The following is a 26,743-nucleotide window of genomic DNA, read 5'->3' as shown; positions in this document are numbered from 1 at the left end:
TTCATTCATCGGTTAACTATATGTGCAAGCACAGCCTTCCAACAAATCTTGTTGAATAGCCTCAAATTTGTATTATGCTGAAGTTAAATGTGAACAGTATCAGTTGACTAATTTTGAACATGTATGGTGAAAGTATAGCTTTTTTTTCATTTCCAGGATCTTTACTGTATATGTCTTGGAGATTTGAGATAATGAGATGCCCAATAAGCATTCTGACAAGGCTTCAATCCACTTTTTTGGTAAGTCAAAACTACCCCACCACATGACATAAGCTTCTCTTTTGTGGGATACTGAATGATGATTTTTTTTTTTTTTTTTAAGATTCTCAAAGCCCTGAGAAAGCAAAGAGAAACATGGATCTGAAAACTGGGAATTTAGACGAATTGCTACTCTTTCTTGATTAATAGACATTATTCACAAGTTGGATATTTAGCTTAGCAACAACGATGTGAAAGGAAAGAAACCTTATGGTGAACCTATTGAGTCAGTTTTGTGGGGTGGCAACACTGTTTACACTCAATGATTGTTATTTTCTTGGACAAATATTGAGAAAGAAAATTAATTCCCCTTCAGTATGGTTGTCAATGTGTGTAGAAGAGAGCAGCCCCAAAATTTTTATTCAACAAGACACAGTTGAAGTGATAACTTTCTGCTATATAGAAATTCATACACATTATAAGCTGCTAATCAATTTGGCTATTCATTACTTGATGAAATTAAAGAAACCATTTTTGTAAAGAGTGGTGATTATTATGACTATATGAATTTAGCGGACGAAGCCTCCTTCAACCTATTATAAGCTGAGCTCAGATGGAGCCTTCAAAAGCAGCTGCAGGTTGGCTGGCTTACTGTGGAGGTTTAATTCAAGATGATAGAGGCAATTGGCGTAGTGGTTTCGCAGCTGGTTTTGATAAGACTTGGGTTGTGGGTGCTAAGCTATGGGCTATCCTACCACGAGGGCCTCAATTGAACTTGGGATTTGGGTTACTGGAGCATTTTTTATCGTTGGCAAAGGTGATCCTCCAAGAAATGTCCGATCCATCATAACCTCTATCAAGAACATGCTTATATTGAGTTGAGAAGTTCACGTCTTTCACATTTTATTGAAAAGTTTACTTCTGTGCGGACTTAAATAATATATTTTGGTAGCTCTGTTTGAGCTTTGCTCAAGAAAAAAAAAATTTATTTTTTTTATTTTAACAAAACTATTTGATTTTAAAAATATCCATGTGCTTTTGATTCATTTACTCTTTAATTTCTTCTGTCGTTTTAAGTCTTAATTTAAATTTTATTTAATCTTATAATTTAAAAAATATAACTACTCTATTTTTTAAGTCTTAAACTACTTAATCTCCATAACATAACAATAATTTCTTTTTCATTTGAATGCATTGAGCAACAGAAATTCTGATTTTAATTAAATAAAAAAATATAATGAATAATTAATGTGTTTTTCAAAATTAATTTCATTAAAATAAAAAAATTAAATAATAATCTTTTCTAAAAAAAACTTTCCGAAAATATTTTCAAAACTTGGGAAAGATTGAGAACTTCAGGTATTCTTTTAAAAGCATATTCTTTCTCATATACACAATATCTAAAAATTTGATTTTATTAGCGTTCAGGATTCTTCAAGCTTCCAAACTACTTCAAGCTTGATCTTCTTGATCTTGTAACTTAATTCCAGGAGATACAATCCTTTTAGAAGCAATATGAAACTATTCTTTCAACACAACTCAAAGTACACTGTTAGATCAATTTCATTTAGGTTTGTTATTATCAAATCAAGTAGTTTTGAAGCTAATAATAAGCAATTAACTTTATCAAGTAACACTTACTCATGCAAGGAATTTACCCTACAAGGGGTGAAACTCAAAATGAACCAGAAGAAAATATATGGTCATAACCTAAGAAAACAGCAAAAAAACACAAAAACAAATTGGAAAACAGCAAATTGAATAAACAAGCAACCGTTTTATATTTCTGATAACACTTTGCAACTAGCAAGTCATTTTACTCATCTTTAAACAAATTGTACTGAAAGAACACCTAGCATCATTAGGTCTCCTTCAGGATCTTCGACGTGAACAACTCGAGTCTTTCAGACTATACATGCAGGAAGGTAATTTCACTGATGTTGTCCACACTCTCTGGTGCCACATTCTCGGAAGTAATTTTGCAAATCTTCGTTTCCCTCCATCTTTTAAATGTCAATTTTCAATTGTTTGCAGCCCTGTATACAGCAGTCATTCCTTTCTTCCTTTTGCCTAAAGATGATGTTGCAATGTTGTTCAACAAAATCCCTTCTTCCCAGGGTTTGGCATACAAGTCTACAAAAAGAAAAAACAGCAATATACAAGCACACAAACATACAAACAACATTTTAAGTACTTGGAAAAAAAAAAGCTGGAGCAACATCCATACCGGTATTCATAAGCTACTACTTATACACCAATGTAAAGATGTAAACATTCACTGAACTAATCTATGAAGATTTCAGAAAGCAGCCAACTCTGACTCCTGGACACATGCCCATATCATATATTCATCTCTGAATCAAGTAACATAGTTATGGACCAACTTAACTAGGCAGACAGACATGTCAGCTTATTTCTTACCATTCAAGTCCCAATATCCATTAATTTCAATTTCAACTTCATGTTGCCAGCTTGAACTACTATTTCTTCTTTAGATTGATCCACTCTCAAAACTGTTGCTTTTCTTCCTAGGGATGAAACATACACTGTATCACCAACCTGAGGAAGCTCAGTCCTTACTGCAGTGAACAAGAATACCATCAGACACAGCTTTCAAGTGATGAAATGCAGACACATTTTGAGCCTCCAGCAGGCCACTGGACCTAGTAAAATATTTCATCAGGGTTTTAGATATACCTGATGGTGATTGTGTTCTAATTTCAACTGCAGATGAACTTCTACTTGCTGTGGTATTTCCACTATTATCAACTGTAGGACATTGGTCACTTGTCAAAAGTTTTCTTTTATTGGCTGTAGGGGGCTCAGAAGGTTTTGCTAAGTATGCACGAAGGTGCCGCACTTTCTTGTGAAGGGTAGAGCGTGCCACAGCAGCAGCCTTGGAGATTTCTTGCATCTTCCAGTGTCTTTGACCAGAACCATGCTCCACAATCTTCCTTCCGGCCAGCAATAGTTTTTCATGAAGATTTCTTGAGAGCCTGCGGTAAAAAGACAGATATTAGAATATTAGATTAGCATCCACAAGCATACAGATTCATCTTTACTAAGCAACATTTAAACAGTGAGAATCAATGTTATATAATAAATGTTTACCAAAAAAAAAATGTTGGACTTGCATCACTTGCCACGAAGAAAAAGTTAGTTCATCTTCTTTTAAGGGAAAAAGAAAATGAACTCATAAAGATGATTTTGAAATTTGAAGACTAATCTTTATCAATAAAAACAAGTATACCATGGTGGAGAGTAACTTAAAATATAAACCATGGCTCTTGAGCCCTGTTAAATTGAATTAAAAAACGTGATTATTGTGTCTATTAAAATAGCAGAGATTACATATTAGTTCATTATGACCATACTGAGACATACTGCTCAGAAAAAGACTTCGTAGTTGTTGCTACCAAAACATATAGATCCTTCCACAGGATAAAAACTTGAATATGTACCGAATGGATGTAAGCATGCGCGCATACATGAGGTTAATTTCCTACTAGAGTGAAATGCCATATTGTGAAATGAAAATTTTATAGAAATACACTAATTTAAAATTTTTATTTAAAAAAATGACAAACAGCTTAGGCCTGTATAGGCACATTGACAGGCAGAGTACACAGATATTGGCCATTACTATGACAATTTTTTTTTTCTCCAAATTAACCCTGATTGACCTTACAAGAACAATTTTCCAAAGACTTTAAGCCATAGATTCTCACATCAGATGAAGTTGTGCCTCATCTAAAAGCTCTTGAAAATCTTGCTTGAATCTTTCCATATCAATTATGACCTGTAAGATATTGCAAGGATTATAGTTGACAGTTGAAGAGAACAATGAATCTATCATCCAGTAAACTGATGGGTTGAAAATGATAAAACTCCAACAAAAATATATATATATACAATCTTCTCACATGCTTACGATTTTCTTCTTTGAAAAACTAGTGTGACCTCTACCTATATTACACAATAACACAGTTAAAACAACAAACTTCTGCTGAAACTCACAACTAAGCAGCATACAGACCAAAACTATCTTGATCCCAATCTTGTTGGAATTGGCTTAAATTCAATAACTATCGGTCAAAAAATGCATAGGGTTTCCATTGCATATTCATGCAGTCAAATGGAAAATTGCAGTAGATATTTCTAAAGGCGAGGTAGAAACAAACCAATTTCAAATGAATACTGTGGGCTGGAAACCAATTTCAATCTTAGTTAAAAACAAACTTTTTTTTTTTTAAATTGTGCTTGTTACCTCATTAATCTCTGCACTAGCAGCACCATATAATTCTCGGGCATTACTAATAACTATGCCCGGCAGTCCCAACTTTTCAGATATGTTGATGGCATTTGAACGACCTATAGAAAGAATCACATTTCTTAAGATATGAACTAATGCCAAGTGAGGAAATACCAACAGCTGCAAACAACAGAAAATCAATACTTGATCTTGTTTCACCTTTTCATGTAGATGAATATGGAAAACACTTGATTACCCGTGTATCAGAAAAATGAGTCTCAAATACAAACCAACTTATTCCTTAGAAGAAAAGCATACTGAAGTTCTTAAATTTAGAGAGAAGCGCATTGTCAAGACTAATAGTAAAAGGCTTATATTCTCGAAACCACAGTTGCTCATGCCAAGCCTTCAATGCACTCTCTCTCTCTCTCTCTCTCTCTCTCTCTCTCTCTCTCTCTCTTCCGAAACCACAGTTGCTCATGCCAAGCCTTCAATGCAGTCTCTCTCTCTGTCTCTCTCTCTGTCTCTCTCTCTCTCTCTCTCTCTCTCTATCTCTTCCCAAAACCACAGTTGCTCATGCCAAGCCTTCAATTCACTCACTCTCTCTCTCTCTCTCTCAAAGGCTTATATTCCCCTCTCTTCCCAAAACCACAGCTCTCTCTCTCTCTCTCCCTAATGAACACCTTTTCAACGACGGAGTCAAAAATTTAGCTTGGGGACGGGGAGGAGCCTCTCTCTCTCCTCCCCACAACACCCAAACAACCCCGCCCCTTGCGCCCAAAACAACAATCCTAATAAACACCTTTTCAATGAGAGAGTAAAAAATTTAGCGTGGGGACAGGGAGGAGGGGCAAAGTTTGACACCCATACTTTATCATAATACTATACAATAAATTTTTTGTTCATAAAATATCTAATAACAAATATTGATCAATTCCACAAGTACATATATATATATATACCAGAAAGGAAATCTAAATGGTGAAAAATAACTTGATCATGTAAAACACTCAAAAGAAATAAAGTAACATCATAAGAACAAAAAAAAAAAAGGGCTTTGCAATAAACAAAAGTAATGTAACCACCAATGAGAAAAGGTTTCAAATTTCTAAGGAAGCATATATAATTCCATAACTTTTAATTGTTCAGTTGTTAATTGTTATGTTTCAGTTGTAAGCCTGTCATGTATGCTATAAACATGAGCCAGTTTCCTTCTTTACAGTTATTCCAAATTTTAGTTCTGTGAATATTTATGAGGAAAATGGAGTGAATTAAAAGAAGTTTATTTCCACAAACATAAGTTCCTGAGATCGAAGGGTTCTTTCCAATGTTGCAAATCATAGGTAACCAAGCAAGAAAAGAAAGTAAACAAAAAGCCACCACCAACCCAGATTTTGATTTCACAGTCCTTGTTTCAATAACTTGATCCCGAACATTGGGCCATAACACATGATAGGTAGTTATCTGCAGAAGAGAAAGCATTCATACCTGCCCCTTGATTTATTTGCAACAAGTTTGGCTTAGGTATACCATATCAGTTAGTTGGAACATGAAAAGTCATTCTGTTTCAAATACGAACTTTCTATATGCAAATGCTAAGAAGATAGACAAATTTTTGCAACCATTTGGGAAACAGATTGAGGGTTCTGTTTCTAATGTTAAGTAACCAACCTTTTGTTCTGTGTCCTTGACTTGACACCAAAATGATCACAACGAAAGGGAAAAGAAATATCATATTCGAGGGATAGCTTTAATAACTTCGTAAACATCACTTCACATATCCAGTGTTAGACCAGAAATATATTAAATAATCAAGCAACCAAGAAAGAAAACCTGGTATTCCCCAAAGAATCCTGTAAGTTGGCTTTAGATTCACTTCATCAAACTCCATGCAAGCATTTTCAAAGGTGCCATTACTGTCATAGAAGCAATTTTTAATGTGAAACCCAGAACAAAAAGCCAGCAATCAAATTTATTTCTCATATCAAAGGATGAACCCTATGTTGAATGAGACATATAAACAGAGAAACATGGCAATCCCAGAACAATTATTGCATCTTTACTATATTCACCACATGCCTGTATTTCAGGGATTTAAGTTCACCATGATGCGTTGTAGCTATTGTCAATAAAGCACCACCATCAGCAAATGATTCCAGCAGTGACATCCCCAGTGCAGCTCCTTCAAGTGGATTTGTCCCTGCACCAACCTAAAAAATGCAAGATGCATGTATTCATATGTTGTTTGCAATATTCTTTACCTCTCTTTGTGAGTTAGTGGATTAAAATCTTTACCTCATAGTTATATTATCATATGTTATTTAAGCTGATATAACCAGTAATACAGTATCCAATGAGATAACTATCACCAACAAAAGAAAGAAAAAGGGAACATACTTCATCCAGTAGCACCAGTGACTGATTTGTTGACTGAGACCGAATGACCTGTAAGATAAACCAATTAAATTGCATGTACTTTCTCTCATCAGAAAAACATAAATAATTTGGGGGAAAAAATTACCACAGATTGTGCAGGACGGTAAATCATTGCAATAACTTCAAAGGATGTGCGCCTTTTAATAATCTCAAATTTTAATAATTCTTATTAACTATATGCAATCAATATCAAAAGCCTATGAGGATGTTAATAACATGCAAGGATGGCCCAACTCATAATGGCATCAAAAATAGAATAGTGCATCCAGAGTAAATAAACTTTGTAACCAGTTTACAGTACCCTGGCATGCATATCCATCATTTGCACACACACACACACACACACAAAAGGAAGAAGAAGAAGAAGAAGAAGAAGAAAACTAGCCCAAGCAAGCAAATAGCTTATTGTGCCATAACCCAAAAAAATCCAGACACAAATAAGCTGAAAAATAATTCTAAAAGGGAATATTCCACGTACACTTATTTGTTTCAAATGGCCAGAGAATGTAGATAAAGATTGGGACAACGACTGCTCATCGCCAATATCAGCTAAAATGTAATCAAACCAAGGAAGTTGTGCAGATTCAGAAGACAAAACATAAAGACCTGCAATGTTGAACAAATTAGTTGAAGATTATATGATAAATGAAGTTATTTTATTAAGAAAATAAAGCTGACAAGTATAACATCTAATGCAATACTAATTTCTTGCAATATATAATCATTCAGTTTTATCATGAACCAAGTGGGAGATAAAATTGAATATGATTTCCATCATCAATATCAGGAAACAAATTAACCAGCTCAATTAATAGGAAATCAAAATTTCTAACTACTTTTCCATCTTATAAGTGGCTTCAACTTCCTTTACTTGATGGCCAATGACAATATCTAAAGTTGTCTACACTAATAGATATACTCCACATCATAAAAACAGAAAAGCATTATGAAATTAAGATTGAGAAGAGGCCAAAAACCCAATCACATGATATAAGAACTTTTGATTCCCCTATTCAACATCCCATGGAAATATATGACAAGATATACAAAAATAATCAATAGTTTGAATCAACCTGATTTGCCCATCATAGCAGTCAATCCAACAGTCTTTAAGCAAATGGTTTTTCCCCCAGTATTAGGACCGGTTATAACCAGGACTCTCGTTTTCTGGGCAATAAAAAGATCAATTGGAACTGGATGAACTTGTTCCACTGCAGAAACCTGACAGCCATGAATAAATTTCCTCTAAATGAAAAAAAAAATGTAATAAGTCACCTAAAAAAGAAATAAATATGAAAACCTCCCAAGGATTTTCATAATATAAACTTTAGCATTTGCTATTTCAAAATGACCAGATTTGGTCCCTGTAGTTTGTTAATGACTACACTTTAGTCCTTCATGATAAAATTAAGAATTTTTTCATTACATTTTAGTCTCTTATATTTTAATTTAGATCACACTTTAATCCCTCAAAATCTTGTAATCTTCACTAATAGTAATATCAGGACTAAAATTGCTAATTTTGAAATAGCAGGGACCAAATGGCAAAATGCATTTTTTAAGGCAAACATCAAGGAGTGTTTTGTAATTAACCCCATAAAGAAAAGTTGAATGAATTTAAGAGGCTTGAAAACAATAATGAAAACACAGCCACAAATAGTTTTAATAAACAAACAATTACATATAAAAGATGCCTGTATTTCTAAGGATAAAAGATCTACGTTTCTTTCTCCTTTCCATGAACCATTATCCCCTTGGAATTTTCTCTTAATTTCCCAAAGCAGAAAACAAAAGGAAATAAACAAAAGATATGCAAACAATCAGAATGACGGTAGAAAATTGCAGAAGTTTAACAAGGAATTAAAATGTTAATTGCCCAAAAATTATTGAGCTTTTGCCAATACTCGATTGTGGTTGTGGCCTGTACTTCTGAAATGACTAATTTCATCCCATGCTTTAGTTATTGGGTGCAGTTGTGGTCAGTCCACCTATTCTAAAACCACTTAATTTCATTACATGCAAAATTAACTTACAAAAAGGTTGATAAATTTTGTGGCCTCTATTAATGGACCTATCTTTCTGTTGATATATCCCTCCGTGACAACAATATTGGAAGCTGATTTTCGAAAGAATTAGATGGTTTTCATGGTGCAGACACAACAACTAAAGTAAATCTGTATGGGCCAAAGTTGGTCACTTTCAAAGAACCAGAAATTAATTGTGCTTAAACCAATGAAAACAAATTTATAACTCAAGCTGGTTAGCACAGTGTAATCCTTACAGCAGCAGCATTTTTGGCATCCTTCTGCGCCTTCTGCAGATTTTGTCTATGCTGCTGAAGTAATAAAGGATGATAAGCTTTGGGTATATACAATAGCCACTCTCTCTTAAAGGCGTATGGTGCCTTTGAAGCTTTCTTCTCCGATGATTCAGCAGAGAAGGATCCATCAATGTCTTCCGGCAGATATAAATCAGGGCATGCACCTTCAAATGAAATACTATAAGTTGCTCGGGCATTAATCTACATGTAAAGAATCACAATGAGGAATAATTCACCACAATATTTAGCTAAATTAACATGGGAAAGTGCAACAAAAATGCAAATTTTATCTGAAAATGCAATAACTCTTATGGAGGACCTTGTGTTGAGACTTGCACAACAAGCTATATATTGTGTATAAGCCCTGAAGGCAACAAGGTTCTAAATAACAAAACGGTCATGGTGTTACAGAATTGGACCAAATCAACACTAAATTGGCCACCACTACTATGAAAATTTTCACAAAATTAGCAAAAGAACTCAAATCAACATTAAATCAAGAATCTAACTAAAACATGCAACATATCAACACAAAAAACACCTAAAAGAACACTTTATGGGGTGATAAAACATGACTTACTTTATTTGAAAGAGTTGGTGGGTCGCTGAGAAAAAGGAGAAGAGTAAAACAAAAAATGGATGCTGATAAGAATTACCGGGGTAACAGCTGTTACACTGCTTGTGATATGGAGTGTAACATCTGCTACTGAAATTTCAGCCGATATGCATTTTACTTCCATTTTAAAATCACAGAAATGCATCAGAGACCAAAAAAAAAAAATCAGCCCCATAAAATCACATTCTAAGTCCCAATATGTTACATAATGGAAGATGATATGATATTCAAAGTCCTGGTAACATAAAGCACCATCACTGCCCATAAAGGCATAAACCTTAGTAAGTACTCCCATCTTTCATGAGCAATACTGTCCTATGATTTACACAGAATAACAGAATATTTCAGCCAATTCAATAGCACCCAGAAAGTTACGTTACAATGAAAAATTCCCTAATAGAAGCTAAACAGAATTTACAACTTCAGAAACTCACACCTCTGATTTTGAAGGTTGGCTAAACCTTTTCTCTTTCTAGTAATTGTCTATCAATTAGAACATATCAATTATGAAGCAGGAATAACTATAAATATAGTAGCACCTTTACTCTGAAACCTCATTTAATGGACAATTTTAGTGCCTATGTGTTTGAGAATGAGAGAAACAGACATAGCAGAGCGGCAGACACCTACCACATCTAGTTGAATTACGTTGTTCAATACTTTTTCAATGTCATCAAGATCCTTTTGCATCTGCATAAATTACAAATGAAAACATGATGACTAAGGCAAGAATATGGATAATGAATATAAATTTCACCAGATGAAACCAGCTACCTTTTCTGTCAACACCAAAAGCACATCTGTCTCTGCCTTTGCCACTGATGCTCTTGCTCTTTGTAACTCATCATTCAAAGGAACAGCTGAGAGTGGTTCTAAAATGCTTCCTGTGCCTGAATCACTACAGCGGCATATTATTCAGAAATGGAATATTTAAGCATTTATAGGCTAAGCCCCCACAAATTAAAATATATATTTACGGAAAAAAAAGGGAGCAAAAGGCGGTTAAGTTAAAACTTAGCATATCAAATCCACAAGACACAATTTAATAGAAATGTTAATATGGATCTCATTTCTATGCTAAATAACATTTTCTTGAGAAGTTGATATATATATATATATATATATATATATATTAAAATTTTAAATTGTGTAACCAAACAATAAACACATGGTTTGAGTTTTGGAAGTTCCAACTTGCCAGATAATTATTCAGAATCTTTATGTATAGGTTTAGACTACATGATTCAAGTTTTTAATTTAAAAAAATGTTAGAAAATTCTCATTCATGAAATTTTCTGTGTGCTCAATAACTTTAATTACCATGAAGCATACATATTGCCTTCACTGCTGAGTTAACATAGTTGACTGGATCCAGGCATTGCCGTTGAGGCCTAGATGAAAGTGGCACTTATACCACAGTAGCATCATGGTTGTTGAAAATTATTGGCTCATGATTAAGATCATTTGCATTGGACAATAGACTTTTATTTTCCATGGAGAGAGAGAGATAGTGTTTGTCTTTTTTGATCCACAAAAGTTAATAAAGAAAAATATCTCTCTCATACACAATCCATAAAATCCATCAACTAATATATTCATGTGAAAAAGCAAAGAATTCTGTGAAACTAATCTTACATATATATTCATGTGAAAAGGCAAAGAATGCTGTAAAACTAATCTTACACACCTTGACAACAGTAGGCCCTTGAAACTTGTCAGCTGATTAGTCCCTGATTTTATACACCATCTGCCGTCAACATTACTTGCTTCCTGAACCAATACTGTTAAAATAGCTGGGAACAAAACATAAAGAAGCAGAAAAGATCATATCTATAGATGATCTTACCAGAAATGATGCTTCTTTCATATCCTTCCTAATTATGCTGTCCAATAACTGATATAACTGAACAAAGAACACAATAACAGAGTCAAAACTGAAGAAGTCTGGAATAAAATGTAGAGAATTCACTTTGAAGATATATTGACCAACTCAAATTATTAATCAGAGGACACGATCAGATTAACAAGTAATCCAAAGAATAAGGCACTTATCCATAAGAGCAAAGTTCCTAATTTTCATTTTTGGTATGCAAGACGGGAAAAATGTGTGTATGGGACATCACTGGACCAGACAAGACAAGACAATTGTTGTCCAGCCTAATGTTTGGTGTGAAATAGACAAGATCACGAAACAAACTGAATTGTTAAAATTACTAAAATACCCTTTATGTTGCCTCTAATCGCTTAATTAAAAGTATTTATTAAACAAAACAATATTTAGACCCAGCATATATATATATATATATATATATATTGGTTATTATTTTTTAAAATTTCAAACCTACAAGTGGAAAATAAAATATTTATTTACATTATTTTATTTTTTAAATGCTCTATTTTTTATTTTTATTGCTATTGTAACTTTTATAATTTTTTGCATTGAATAATTATTTTTAATTAAATATTACAATTATAAATTTAAAAAATAAATAAAAGTTAACAATCTTTAAATATTTACGCATATTATTGTAAATAAGTAGGAATAACCACATCCATTGGAGAGTGAATGTAGCGCACATTGGGGATAAAATGAGAGTGTCCATTAAGATGGTGTAGTCAGATCAAACATAGATAATCAAATGCTCCAGTACAAAAATGTAATAAATTAGTGGTGAAATGAGTAAAGAAGAAAATAGAGAGATCTAAAATGGCATAGAGAGAAGTAACATAAAAAATTAACAATTCTTGAATATTGATGCAAAATGGGTCTTAAACAGAGCTAAATGGTGAAAAATGATCCATATAGTCAACCCCCAACTAGTTTGGGATTAAGGCTTAGCTATTCTTATTGTTGTTGCTTGTCTCGAGTGTGCATCACATGCAAGACAAGAAGGATTTGTCCTGTCTTCTCCCATCTTGCATACCAAATGCAGCCAATGGGACTAATATGCAAAGGCCAGTCAGCCCTAGTTTTAGGCCCAAGCAAAGGCTAACATACAACAGAGAAGGGACATTCATCCTCAAGTGAATTTTGCAAGCACTGCGAAGGACTTTTACATCCCTTTCAATGTCTTCATACAACATCTAAGGTTCCACAACAAAATATAGCACCTACTTTAAACAAAAAATCTTAAACAAAAATAATATTTTTTTTCTAAAAAAAAAGTGAGAGATAGGGTGAATGTGCAATCCATATCCATGAGATAAATCGTAATGGAATCGCATCTTGATAAGAAAGGCACCAGGGTGCTATAGGAGTCTTTAGAAAATGTATTATATTGTCAATCTGTTGTTGGTCACAATTTTCCTGTTAAGATTTTCACTAGTATCCCTTTTGAATTATAAATTGATGCCAAACTAGAAGTTTTTACATAAAATTCTGGAAATTCCCAATATCAGTTTGACTTCAGGTAAAAACAGATTTTACCTTTTTTTCAAGTATCCGTACTTGATCACGTGATCTTCTCAGGGCAGGACTCTACGCCAAGAAACAAAACTGAAATAAGACGGTAGAACTTGAAAGCAATCATATTGAAAAAGGAAAAGTGTGTGCAATAGAGCTGTCAATGTGTGTATAAACTCAGAAAAAAATAAGGAACAAACAGCAGAGTCTTTGACAGAGCCATCTTCATCTATAACTTGCTGTATCATCCTAACTAATGATCGATTTATAACCAGTTCCATTATCTGCAAGTCGTATATATCCAAAAAAAAGATAAGAAACAAGACATGAACCTTTACAAACAATATATTTATGGATTAAAAACCGAATCCTTATTACCATTTGGGAAAGAGGCATAAAGCGATTGTACCAATCAGCGTCTTCCTTGATTGCAGCTTCAAGATTAAGCCGCAAACAATCAGCAAGCTCTAACATAGCTTTAACAGCCATTGCTTCATTTGCACCGAGTGGTAGACCCCTCCAAGCATGTCCAATAGCTGATTTCACCTTTTCAAAAGGACAAACAAAACAAGACACTTGGAGGACAAGGGGAATTATGAGGAAATAGCATCAAGAGCAAAACAAATGGAGAACATATCAAGTGACTAACCAGAAGAAGATCGATGCCAGTGAAGTCCAAGCGGCAAGCACCGTGCTTGTGCATTTCCACAGCCGCATTTGTTTCTTGCAAAAGCATCAAACTTTCCTTATAGCTCTTATTCAAGGACCATAATTGCAGCTGACATCCATCCAATTCATCAAAATAAAGCTAATATGAAAATGGGTTCCTGCTTTTCCCATCAATTTCTTAATTTCTCGAAGAATTATCAAATTTTACTGAATAAAAATATCATTAAACAGCAAATGAAGAATAACAGTAACCTTGGAGGCTTCGCGACCCAAGGAAGTGCCGGCGAAGGAGGAGACCAAATCGCAGAGCTTATCCCATTCCAAGATTCTGAGACTGTCATAGTGAACCCCAAGTTTCTTCTGCTCCAAATAGTTGTTTTGAGGTGGGAAAACGTTGGAACAAAAAATTTGCTTGGGGAAACTGTAACCTCCATAATACTTGTTCAATCTAACACTGCTACTGTTCCTAATCCTGAATAATTTAATCACTGGGAGAGGATTGTATATTGTTATCCGGTTTCCAAACGGCGCACAGCATGTCATCGTTCTCCTTTTTCGTGAGAAATTACGAGGAAATAGAGAAATATAAGCTTGAAATTGGCAAGTTTCGTTCACCAATTTCTAATTTACAAAGTCTGGTTGTGTGTGAGAGATTGGGATTGGCTACGAGTGGCCTGTACAGAGAGCTTGGAAGTAGAAGAAAGATCATGTTTATCAACTTGCTAAAGATTTTCAACTAGGGGTGAGAACCATTGGTTACGGGTTTCGACCCATAATCAAATCGTTACAGAACAATTTGAAAGATAGTTACTAAATTGTTGGTTTCAATTCGAGCCTCAATTTAAAATAATTTAAAGGTGAATTGGAAAAAAGATGATTCAAGATAATTCAGCAGATGATTTAGGGATGATTTAAAATTGATTTAAAAAAAATTAAAAAGATTTTTTATTGATTTAAAATTAAATTATATTTATAAAAATATATATATTTTTTAAATATGTCAATTAAAATAAAATAAATAAAATAAAATTAATTTATTTTTATGAAAAATTTAATAAGAAAAATTTTAGATTTATTGAAAAATTAGAAGTGAAGTTAATTTTTTTTAAAGAAATTAAAAAAGGTATATGAATTTAATTTTACATAAGATTTAGAAAAATTAAAGTTTTTAGTTTATTACTTACCTTTTTTTTTAAATTATATGATAAAATTTGATAATTAAAAAAATATAAAATAGAAAAAAAAAATAAAGGGTATTAAAAATATAAAATAATAATAGATTAATTGAAATAATATAAAAATTTTTAGTGAATTTATAAAATAATAAAATAGAAAAATTAAGAAAGTAATTAAAATTAAAAAGAGTATGAAAAATAATTATTTAAAGAATTAAAAAAAATTTAGAGAGTATTAAAAATTAAAGAAAATATAAAAAATAACTTTGTAGATAACTTAAAATTTATATAAATGAATTAGGAATGTAACGTGGTATTTATTGAGTTCTTTTATATTTAAATTATCAATTTAATTCAGCTCAAAACTGTTAATTTAATCTGATTTAAATCGTCAATTCATAATTTCTAAAAAGTAAGAACTTAAACCAAACTATGAAATGGCAATTTCAATCCAATTCAAAGTTGATTTCAATTTTTATCAAGCTGATTCCAATTTGAAACTAGGCCGTAGTCACGCCTATTTTCACCTGCCCCCATTTAAATAAATGAAATGCAAAGAATTTTTGTTAATTATTTAATTTTTATATTTTAAAAAAATATATACTTTAATCTATATGCAAGGAGAGCAATTAAAATATTCTATAAAATAGTGAGACTATATAAAATATTTTAGAGTTTATTTGCAAGATCTTTTGAAAGATAAAGAAACATCCAAATTGTCTTGGGCATGAGCCAACATTTTTGCCAACTGGTTTCCAATTATAGTTTAACGCTCTATTTATTCTGTCAATAATATTTAAAAAAAATTATTTCTTTTTGTATTAAAATAAATATTTATAAGATTAAAGAAAAAATGAGTATATTCGCTCATAAAAATTTAGATTAATTTTTTAAAATTATTTAGAAAAAAAAAACTAAAAAACAGAGTTTCATGATAGAGAATTGAAATCCAATTTCATAAAATTTAACTGAGATTTAGAAAATAATTTTGAGTTGTTTTCTATTATTTTCTTTTATAATAAAAGTTTGTTTTACAATTATTTTCAAAATAGAAAACAATGATATTTTTATAATTAAAATTATATTATAATTTTTTATAATTGAAATTCTAATATAATTTTTTATAATTAAAATTGAATAATTATTTAAAAAAGTAATCATATTATTATAAAATAATTAAAAAACATTAAAAATAAAATAAATTTTAAAATAAATTTTATAATAATTATTTAATTATGAAAGATATGAATATTTTTCTATTTATTTGAATTATAAATTCACTTTTTATTTTTCGCATATGAACATGTTTTATATTTTTTTCTCCTATTTTCTATAAAAAATAAAAACTAGAGTTTTTATAGAAAATTGAAAATGAAAAATATAAAATTATTTTCTGTAAATAAATAAGGCAATTATTTTTAAGAAAAATGATTTCCTCTTTTCAAGGAAAATTTATTTTCTAAACCTTAAAAATTTTATTAAAGTGTAAAAACACTTATACATATTTGATATAAACAAATAACATTAGTTTAATATTACAACAAAAAAATAAAAAATATTTTTTATATATAAATTATTTTCTACAAAAACAAACAGAGTAAATATTTCAATTTTAGAATTTTCTTGCATGAATTATTAGTAAAAGATACACATGCAGTGCTTTGTTCCATTCTGATGCATATTGGCATAAATTCAACATGTAAAATGGGTCAAATAAAAGAAAGCAATTACTTCATCAGCCTGATCAAGGCAATCCATTTTTATCAGAATTTACAACAAATGATAATAACATATACAGAGAGAGAGAGAGAGAGAGAGAGTTCATGCATCAATTTGCCAACTAGTCTATATATATTACTGAAACATGAACATCTACATTTCAAACAGAGAGAGACTGGTGAAGAAAAAGTACAGATTCACATGGCTATTCTTGGAGACATTTCAATCTCTTAGGACATGGTTCCTCTTCCTCATCAGAATTATAGGTTCTGATGGCTATCCTCTCACAAAGTAGCAGACGAACTCCACACTTCTTCACCTTGCAATTCCGTAAGAGGTTTTCTTTATAATCTAGAGGAAAGAATTCGAAAGTGGCCTCACTGTATTTACCAAACCAATCTTCATCAATTATATTAGCGTCAAAGCAAGGATCATCCCATACAAACAAATGATCTGACTTAAAGAGAATTGGTTTGTAATACCATTGAAGCCAGTTATTCAAATTGAAATTCAGATCACTGCTTCCACCGTGGTTTGTTTTGAAGTGGCATTTGCATCTAACAATCAAACCGGAATCCACATAATTTTCCTCAAATTCGAGCACAACACATAAAGCAATTCCCTTTAATTGACTGTAGCTTGAATGAAGCTGCATACTTACTGAAGATCCCATATTTTGGTTGCAGAACCACATTGGAATTTCACCGCCAGGCAAATGAATTTTAACCGAACCCTGTTGTACAACAAGTATTGTGAATTTAGAAACATGAAACATAGTGTCTGTGCGTGTGAAGACTATAGAGAGAGAGAGAGAGAGAGAGAGAGGGAGATACCCTTTCATCATTATATAGTTGATCTGACGCAGTAGCCACAACTTGAATTCTCTGCTCTGTGCCTGCAAGAATGCTTCTGCGAGTCTTTTGATCCATTTTGATGCAATTGGTAAATGCAAAATGCTTGAAATTGCTACTTTCAAGCATATAATCTATCTCAGAGAAGTGTTTGCTGCTAAGTACACTTTCTAATGATGTGCATTCATGTGCATATAGATGTTGTAGACTCCCAGGAAGCTCTGGCAGAGAGCGAAGCCTTCTGCAGTAGGCCACGTCAAGCGAGTGCAACTGAGAAAGGTGTTCAATGCTTGCAGGTATGCTTTCGAAGTTGTTTCCACTTAGAAATAGTGTCTTCAATGAGGATAGTCTGTCTATTGCTGTGGGAATTTGTAATAAACCTGCTGAATCTTGAACTCTAAACAATAACCTTCCGAGACTTTTTAAATGTATGATAGAGGATGGCAGTTGTTTTACAGCACTTCCACTTATATCTAAATCCTCCAGAGATTCTAAATTATCCAGGTTCTCTGGCAACTTGTCAAGTTTTGGACAACCATCGATGTGAAGATTTTTCAGGGATTTTAAATTACAAATGCTGTCCGGAAGGTTCACCAGGCTTTTGCAGTTCTGTAGTTCTAACTGATCAAGGCCAGTTAGATGCTCAATGGACGAGGGTAGCTCTTTAATCATTGTCCCTCTTAAATCAAGCTCTGCAAGATTTTTCAAATTACCAATGCTGTTCGGAAGACTCCGAAGATTTCTGCAGTTAGCCAAATAAAGGTATTTCAAACCTTCCATAGCCTCCAAAATTTCTGGGAAACTCTCAAGTTTCGAGCAGCCACATAAATTCAGCATTCGAAGACATTTCAACTTGCAAATGTGGCTTGGCAAACTTCTGAGCTTTGCGCAGCTTGTGAGACGCAAAGAGACAAGCTTGGTAAGGCACTCAATTGCTGAGGGAACAACTTCTATAGCAGTGTAATTTAAAAATAATTCTTCCACATTTCCTGCAATCTCTGGGAACTTCTTGAGATTTGAGCAACCAACCAGATTCAAAGTTCTTATAAGCTTGGAAGCAAATGTGCTCGGAATACAACTAAGATTTTTACAACCTTCCATATTCAGATATTCAAGCTTGTTAAGATTCTGAACATATGAGGAGACCTCAACCAAATTTGTGCACCCTTTAAGATTCAAACTCTCAAGTTCTTTAGCATTTGAAAGATCTGGGATTTGAATCAAATACTCAGAGAAACTGAGATCGATCCGCTTCAGCTTCACAAGGTCCTGTATCAAAATATAAATCACTAAAATAAGTCAGTATTTCTGGAACTTATAATCCATTTTGCAGGACAAAAGAACAGATTTGATCCATTTGGAAATTAATATATACCTGCACTCCTTCCCAGAGTTGTTCAACATTGCTACGAGGAAGATTGAGCTCAACAAGGTTTTCAGGACAAAAGTTAGCTGGCAAGGATTTTGAAGGGTACCTATACCAGTGGAGATATCGCAACTTATTTGAATGAAATGTAAGGCCTTCATCAGGAAAGTGCACTTTAGAGAAATTTTCAAAGTCAGAATCATGAAACTTGAGCAATCTAAGATTATACATCTTCTTGAAAGTATTGGAGGTCAAGCGCAACTCTTTCGTTTGAGAGAGGTCTAAAGCTATGCCCTCAACCTCTTGAGTCCCCTGATAACCAAAATCAAATTAACTGGGAATGAAAATCAGGTCTAGAGGACTAATTCAGTGAAGGAAGGTACAAATTATACATTTAAGCAATTATGAAACCAATGTAGAAAACATATGGAAATTGACACTAACCAATTATTATCTATTTGATTACTGAAGTCCATGTAAATTTTTTGTACTTGGCTCTTACCGTATTTTTTGTCAACACATGATAGACATCCTCGTGGTGCCACAATCTGCTACGTTTGCCAGGTTCTTCAATAGATTCTTTCTGAACAATTTCCCAACCCATTTCTTGTAGCAAATCATGCATCCACAACTTGTTGTTTGAAATAGTAATGAGAGACTTATCCACAAGAATGTTAATTCCTAAATCCATAGAGAAACCACAGCCATCAAGTATTCTTTTCACAAAATATACATCCTCGCCTTTAAAGAAACATGCAATATCAAGAAATATTTCCTTGTCTTCGGTTTCTAATCCATCATAACTTAATCTTAAGACATTCTTTATTCCCACATTTGATGTTCTTCTCAGTTTATTCAATGCAATTTCCCAATCCTGTTTCCTTTTTTCAAACAAAAAGCAACCCAAAACTATAAGGGCTAGTGGATTGCCTTTTGCATAATAGATTGCACTCTTTGATGACTGCATAAACTCTTGGAAGGGGTGATTTTGGTTAAAAGCATGCACGCTAAGGAGTAGAAGAGATTCATCACGATTTAAGCTCTCAGCCTCATATATTTCATCAACTCCACTTTTGAGCACTTGCCTATCCCTACTTGTTACAATGATTTTACTTCCTTGGCCAAACCAATGACGTGAATCAACTAACAGTTCTTATAAATTGCATTGAGCTATTCACATCATCAAGAACAATAAGGGCCTTTTTTCGACAAAGCCTATTCTTGCCGAAAGAGAACCCAAAATTGGGAGTTCTTCTATTAAAATTTCCTTTCCCACATATTTTAGAAAGAAGCTCACTTCGAAAATTTAATAACCCATGTTTTTCTGACTCTTCCCTCACATTTGCAAAGAAGTGGCAGCTTTCAAATTGAGCAAGATTACGCTTGAACACAGCTTCAGCAATAGTCGTCTTTCCTATACCACCCATTCCCCATATTCCAACAATGCGAACATCCAATGATCCAATGCATAGCAAGGATTCAACTCTCTCAATGCGCGAATCAATTCCAACAAAATCTATAGGGGAAGTAGATGACATCTCTTATTCAATGTCTTCCAAATATCTCCAGCAATTTCCTGTGAGTTAGAAGGCCTGCAAAGAACAAACAAGAATAACTTGAAATTAACCACAATGTAATATAGAAAACTTAAGTGAAAAAATGGTCCTTTCCTAACAAATCAAATTTACCAATGATGCATCTAGATAGACTGGAAGCTTCTGACAAGACAGATATTAAACTTTGCACCTTCTCCGCGTTCATCTAAAAATTTTCCAAGCTCTTTAATGTAGGTCAGATGGATCTACTTGTTAGAAAATCAGTCAAACCACCTGTTTCTTCTCTAGGTCATCCAAGCACCATGGCGAACTTGCATAACCTTTGGAAAAAAAGAACATGAAAATATTGGATTCTTCAATCGTTTACAAGGTAGCTATGATGCGGAACATTTATTTTATTTTATTTAAATAGATATATTTATTAGTTATCCAATTTCAATTAGAATTAGTTATTTTTCTATTCTATCTAAATTTTCTATTATATTTATGTTATCTTATTCTATTTAGATTAATTATATTTAATTCATTCCTACTTAGATTGGGATTTAGAATACTATAAATATGCATTACGCATTGTATTTTCATTATGTATAAGTTTCTAAATTTATTCAATGAAGTTCTTTTCTTTACAAAGCTAGTTTGCTTTATTTTTTCCTTAGATTCTGGATTAAATCCTGTGTTTATTAAAAGCTTGAATTAGATCTTTTTTTTTTATTTTCAAGGGTTTGATCATGTGTCGATCCTTTTTTACTTTACACGCTGCATCAGGTGGTTTTAGAGTAGGGATTTCACCCTCATTACGATGACCAATACTAGTGGTGGTGATAGCAATCAACCTTGTGATGGTGATCAGGGGTTATCAACTGTTTGGAGAGCAATCGAAGAGCAGCAAAACTCTACGACAGAAATTATGCGACCATTGCAAGAGATCCAAGAGCAATTGCAAGAGATCCAAGAGCAATTGCGCACTAGGGTGAATGTTCGTGAAAATAGGAATCAAGTACTTATTCAAGCCGGTGGATCTAACCCCGGTAGAGATGAACTTGAACCTATTATCTTCAACCCTAGAAAAAGGGCTATGATGGAGGATGATACAAGCGAGGATGAGGAGATGGACTTCTGGTATGTTGCACACCAAGAACAAGGAAGAGGTGGCTGAAATTTCCAACAACACCATAGGAAGGATGATGAGTTCAAATTAAAGATGGATATCCCTACCTTTAGTAGAGATCTTGACATTGAAAGTTTTCTTGATTGGTTGACTGAGGTGGATTATTTCTTCGAGTATACTGAAATTCTGAAGGAACGAAGGTGAAATTAGTGGCTTATAGATTAAAGGGAGGAGCTTTTGAATGATGGGATCAATTGAAAGAGACAAGGAAGCGAGAAGGGTGCAATCCAATCACTTCATGGAGGAGGATGCAATAATTATAAAGGGGTAGATTTTTACCTCCAAATTATGAACAATATTTATTTAAAGCTTACCAATATTGTTTGTAGAAAAATAAGAGTGTCAATGAATATACCACTAAATTCTTGAGGTTAGCAACAAAAAATCACTTGTCCAAAAGTGATAATCAACATGCAGCGCGATATTTGAGGGAATTAAAATCTTCAATTCGTCATAAAATTAGAATTCAGATGGTAATGAGTGTGTAGGATGTAAGGAACTTAGCCTTGAAAGCTGAAATGATGTTGCAGGAGAAAACTCGCCAAATTTATTATCCCACATATGATAAACATGACCACCAAGCTAGAAATAAAAAGGAGGAAACCTCATAAGATGTTTCTTTGAATGGTAATGTGAAGATAGCCAAGAATCCTGCAAGTGTCAACAGTAAAGTCAGCAGTTCTAACTCTCCAAAGACCAATAATCCCCATGCTAAACCCGTTCCAGTCAAATGCTATAGGTGCAATGAGATGGGGCACAAGTCTAATGAATGTCCAAAGAGGAAATCTGTTAACATTGTTGAAAAACATGATGATGAAATCTATTGTGAACCTGATAGAGAGGATGAAGAGGAAGATTGTGAACAAGATAAATCAACATGCTTAATGAGGAGCTCAATGTTCATACAAAAATTTGAAAATATATCATTAAAAGATTTTGTAGAATAAAGGGATCATCTTGAATTTGACACCTTTACAATGCCTTTTGTTACGATAGATGATGAAGAGTTTGAAGAGAGAGTCATGGGGAAAGAAGAACATCAAGCCAAGGAGATTTCAATAAAGATTGAAATTTTCTCTAACAATTTTCTCGAAAGTGAGGGTAAATAATGCAGAGCATTTATTTTATTTTATTTTAATAGAAATATTTATTAGTTATCCAATTTCAATTAGAATTAATTATTTTCTTATTCTATCTAGATTTCCTATTGTATCTATATTTACCTAAAACTCGTAGATAATAGTTATCTTATTCTATTTAGATTATGACTATTTAATTCATTTCTAATTTAGAATACTATAAATACCTATTATATTTTCATTATGTACAAGATTCCAGATTTATTAAATAAAGTTTTTTTCTTTATAAAGCTGGTTTACTTTATTTTCTCCTTAGATTCTGATTGAATCTTATGTTTCTTAAGATCTTAGATTAGATCTTGTTCATTTTCAAGGGTTTAATCATGCGTTGATCATTTTCCATACTACATGCTGCATCAAGCTAAGTGAGATCTCTTTCTACTGTGTCAACTCTTTTATCTATCAGGGTTTTGATTTGTTTCTGTGACAAAGCAGCAGCACATAGATATAGCTAGTGAACTTATAGTTTTTTATATATATATATATATCTTTTTTTTTTTTTTTTGGTCTCTGAAACTAAGGAAGAAATGGTTTTTCCTTTCTGGGGTTGTAGATAGTAGATGCAGCCATGGAAAATTGTACTGAAACAAAATTGAAAACTCTTTTCTTGACTAAAACTAGTTCTTACAACAGCAAGAGGAGGAGATACATACAACTACCAGATTAACAATCCAATGAAACTGGACTACTAGACTATCTTAAGATTTGATTTTAGAGCAAGAAATTGTTTGATATGGTATGATTATCATGTTAATATGAGATGGATGGTTTACAAAGCACTATCAGCTATCCTCATTTGTCATTACGCAACTCCAAGGGAGTTTAAAAGACTCGAAAGCAGGAACAAAAAATAGTATAATAAATTCCTAGCCTAGCGTTTTGAGCTGAGAATTTCATATTGAGGAATCTGCCCTATCTTTTTAAGTGCCAATTGCATGGAGGAAAAAGAGAATATATATATATATATAAAAAACTGAGAATTTTATCTTGAGGAATCTGCCCTATCTTTTTAAGTGCCAATTGCATGGAGGAAAAAGAATATATCATCTTCAAAATATATATGTGTGTGAATACATGTCTATCTCTTAGCCATGAAAGTATAGCAAGTGCCAAACTTAAACTTTAATGCATCTTATTTTCATATTTTAATTATTTTTATCATTAATAATAAAAGTTTAAGTTTGGCACTTGCTATACTTTCATGGCTAAGAGATGGACATGTGTTATATTTTGAAGATGATATATTCTTTTTCCTCCATGCAATTGGCACTTAAAAAGATAGGGCAGATTCCTCAAGATAAAATTCTCAGTTTTATATATATTGTTTTTGAAGATATATATATATATATATATATATATATATATATATATTAAATAAAATTCATTTGTCTTATTATTAATATTAAATAATATGGCATTTAGTTTTTTAATGCATAACATAACATGTTAATAATTCATTCTATTTCTATTTTTTAAGCTATATTTTTTTATTGTTAATAATAATTAATATATAACTTAAATAAAGTTTATTAGTTTTATTATTATTACTAATTAACATGTGAATTTTTTAATTTTCTAAAATTTAACATAATCTGTTAATAGTAAAAAAATAGAAAAAAAAAATAAAAAAAAAGAAAGAGTTAAATTTGTTTTACGTTCACGCCCATTTATTTTATATATATATATATATATATATATATATCTTATGTACATGTCCACCCATATATATATATATATATATCTTATGTACATGTCCACCCATATTATATATATATTTTTTGGGTAACAATGTATTATTCATTATTTAGTTAATTTTCTCAAACTATAACTAATACTATCTATCTAATGCAATTGATATCAACAGCATGGTTTCAAAACATAGCAAGTGCAAGTAATTTCAAACCCAGCATGGTTTTAAGAGCTTAATGTGAATGAAAGCATTAGTCACCTTCAATCCAAAGGTGTTAAAATATTGGAAAAAAAGCTTACGTTGCTGTTTAAAGAGCAATTTTCAAACTCATACGCCAACTTAATGAAGATCCACGAGAAGCTCCTTTAAACTAAAAAAAAAAAAATCCCAACAAACAAAAATATGAATTAATTTTACTCAAATAACAGAAAAAAAAAAAAAAAAAGAATTGGCAACTCCAAGCAAACAAAAAACAGAGCAGCAATCCATTTTCTTAAAACTCAGATTCAAGAACCAGACAGAGGTTCCTTGCAAGTCCAGAATCCTGCAAGGGAAAATTAGAGTAATGACAATTCTTGCCTTGAACTATTGCTATTTTTAGCATCACCTGCGCTTCTGAAAAGCAGACTATCAATTGAATTCAGAAAAGCATTTGTAATTTCATTTTCACATAATCTCCAAGAACATATCTCAGGACCATAAGTTTCAAATATTTGTAACTTGGGTTATCAGTGCTAGTTCAATCCTTGTAAGTTCCCTAATTCTTAAACAACAATAAGCAAACCAAAATCAAACAAAGTAACAACCACTGTGAGACCTTTTTCTGCTCTTCAACTCTATATTCAAACTTTGACTATTTCTGAGACAAAGCAGCAGCACATAGACATAGCTGATGAACTAAGGAATACATGGCGTTGCCTTTCTGGGGCGCTGTTGATCGCAGATGCAGCCACGGAAAATGACACTGAAACAAGATTGAAAACTCTTTCTTGACTAAACCTAGTTCTTCCAAAGGCAAGAGTAGAAGAGGTATATTAAAATAAAAAGTGACGAGAGGAGTACTGAACCCCCAATTTAAAAAGCAAGAAAGTTGATTTAAACGCAAATTGACAACTTGGCGTTTTAAATTAACCATAGGAATATGTACCAGTAGCACCCACCTTGTTGGAGCGGACAGAATTTAGGCGTGGACGATCGTCTAAATTAAATCGAATTAAATTATAAAAATTAAATTATATATTTTAAAAAATAAATTAAGTTAAAATGGATGGAAAATTAAATTGAATTAAGTAATTTTATTTTAGTTTAATTTAATTTAAAATGATTGATTTTAATTTTTGATTAATTTTTTAATTTAAATTTAATTTTCAAATTATTTCATCTAATTTTGATATTGATTTGAATCTAATAACCATTAATCAATAAAATTAAATAATTTATATATATAATTATATATAATTCATAAATTTTTCATAAAAATAAATCAATTTAAAAATCAATAAAATTACTTAATTTAGTTCGATTTAACTGATTTTTTTCACTTCAAAATCGAACTGAACCAAAATAATTAAAATTTTTATAGTATAAAATCAAACTGAATTAAACTATTTTAAAAATCGAATCAAATTTTTAAATTAAAACAAGTCGATTCGACTTATTCGATTTGAATTAAATAATATTCACCTCTAGGATAAAGAGTAGACCCAAAATTAAACATGGAGACTTAAGGACTTAAGAATTAAATTATTATATACTCCTCGTCCACTTTTATATGTATTTTTAAAAATTACCTTTTTAAATTATCTATTGTTTTAAAATAAATAAAAAAATATTAATTAATTTTTTTAATTTTATAATTATTTTTACTAAACATAATAAATATTTCTATAATTTTTTAAAAATTCATCTTATCATACATCTCTCTTAATCAGATAAAAAACAAATAATTTAAAACTTGATAGTGAAAATAATTATTAAAATTAATGAGGTCCGCTTTGAATAGGGGTTGGCCCAAAATTAGACATGGAGAACATTAAAATTAAATAGTAATATAATTATTATAATTAATAAAATTTATAAATTATATTTTTATCAAATAGTAATTAATATTTATTGTTCTTGATATAAATTATATATTTTATTAATATTAAATAATTAGGAATAATTTAATATAAAAAATTTCA

General features: G+C 31.9%; 2 protein-coding genes across 6 annotated transcripts; both read right to left on the bottom strand.

The window, feature by feature from the left end:
• Nucleotides 1–1,939: 1,939 nt before the first annotated feature.
• Nucleotides 1,940–14,728, bottom strand: LOC110644409 (uncharacterized). Of its 5 annotated transcripts, none has more exons than XR_009142017.1 (20): nt 14,146–14,728; nt 13,874–14,002; nt 13,603–13,770; nt 13,425–13,508; nt 13,249–13,299; nt 11,668–11,724; nt 11,509–11,591; nt 10,596–10,719; nt 10,452–10,511; nt 9,167–9,406; nt 7,959–8,106; nt 7,364–7,491; nt 6,847–6,894; nt 6,529–6,659; nt 6,283–6,365; nt 4,465–4,568; nt 3,926–3,996; nt 2,895–3,193; nt 2,425–2,776; nt 1,940–2,330 (listed from the first exon to the last, which is right to left on the bottom strand). XR_009142017.1 is itself a non-coding variant. In XM_058131203.1 (20 exons), the coding sequence occupies exons 1-19, from the start codon at nt 14,434–14,436 to the stop codon at nt 2,622–2,624; spliced, it is 2,454 nt and encodes an 817-aa protein (XP_057987186.1). In that variant the 5' UTR covers nt 14,437–14,728; the 3' UTR covers nt 1,940–2,330; nt 2,619–2,621. The 5 variants fall into 5 exon arrangements, 4 of the variants coding, with proteins under 4 accessions (XP_057987186.1, XP_021652854.2, XP_021652855.2 ...); XM_058131203.1 differs by having other exon boundaries at nt 2,619–2,776; XM_021797162.2 differs by having other exon boundaries at nt 1,940–2,776.
• A 2,054-nt stretch (nt 14,729–16,782) lies between these two features.
• Nucleotides 16,783–25,651, bottom strand: LOC110644412 (disease resistance-like protein DSC1). The gene is made up of 7 exons (XM_058131202.1): nt 25,378–25,651; nt 24,860–24,930; nt 20,693–20,880; nt 19,507–20,596; nt 19,014–19,316; nt 17,621–18,907; nt 16,783–17,520 (listed from the first exon to the last, which is right to left on the bottom strand). The coding sequence occupies exons 4-7, from the start codon at nt 19,969–19,971 to the stop codon at nt 16,993–16,995; spliced, it is 2,583 nt and encodes an 860-aa protein (XP_057987185.1). The 5' UTR covers nt 19,972–20,596; nt 20,693–20,880; nt 24,860–24,930; nt 25,378–25,651; the 3' UTR covers nt 16,783–16,992.
• Between the last annotated feature and the right edge of the window lie 1,092 nt (nt 25,652–26,743).

This window comes from Hevea brasiliensis, chromosome 12 (assembly GCF_030052815.1).
Source record: "Hevea brasiliensis isolate MT/VB/25A 57/8 chromosome 12, ASM3005281v1, whole genome shotgun sequence".
NCBI classification, from domain to species: Eukaryota; Viridiplantae; Streptophyta; class Magnoliopsida; order Malpighiales; family Euphorbiaceae; genus Hevea; species Hevea brasiliensis.
This window is presented reverse-complemented; position numbering and strand designations above follow the sequence as displayed.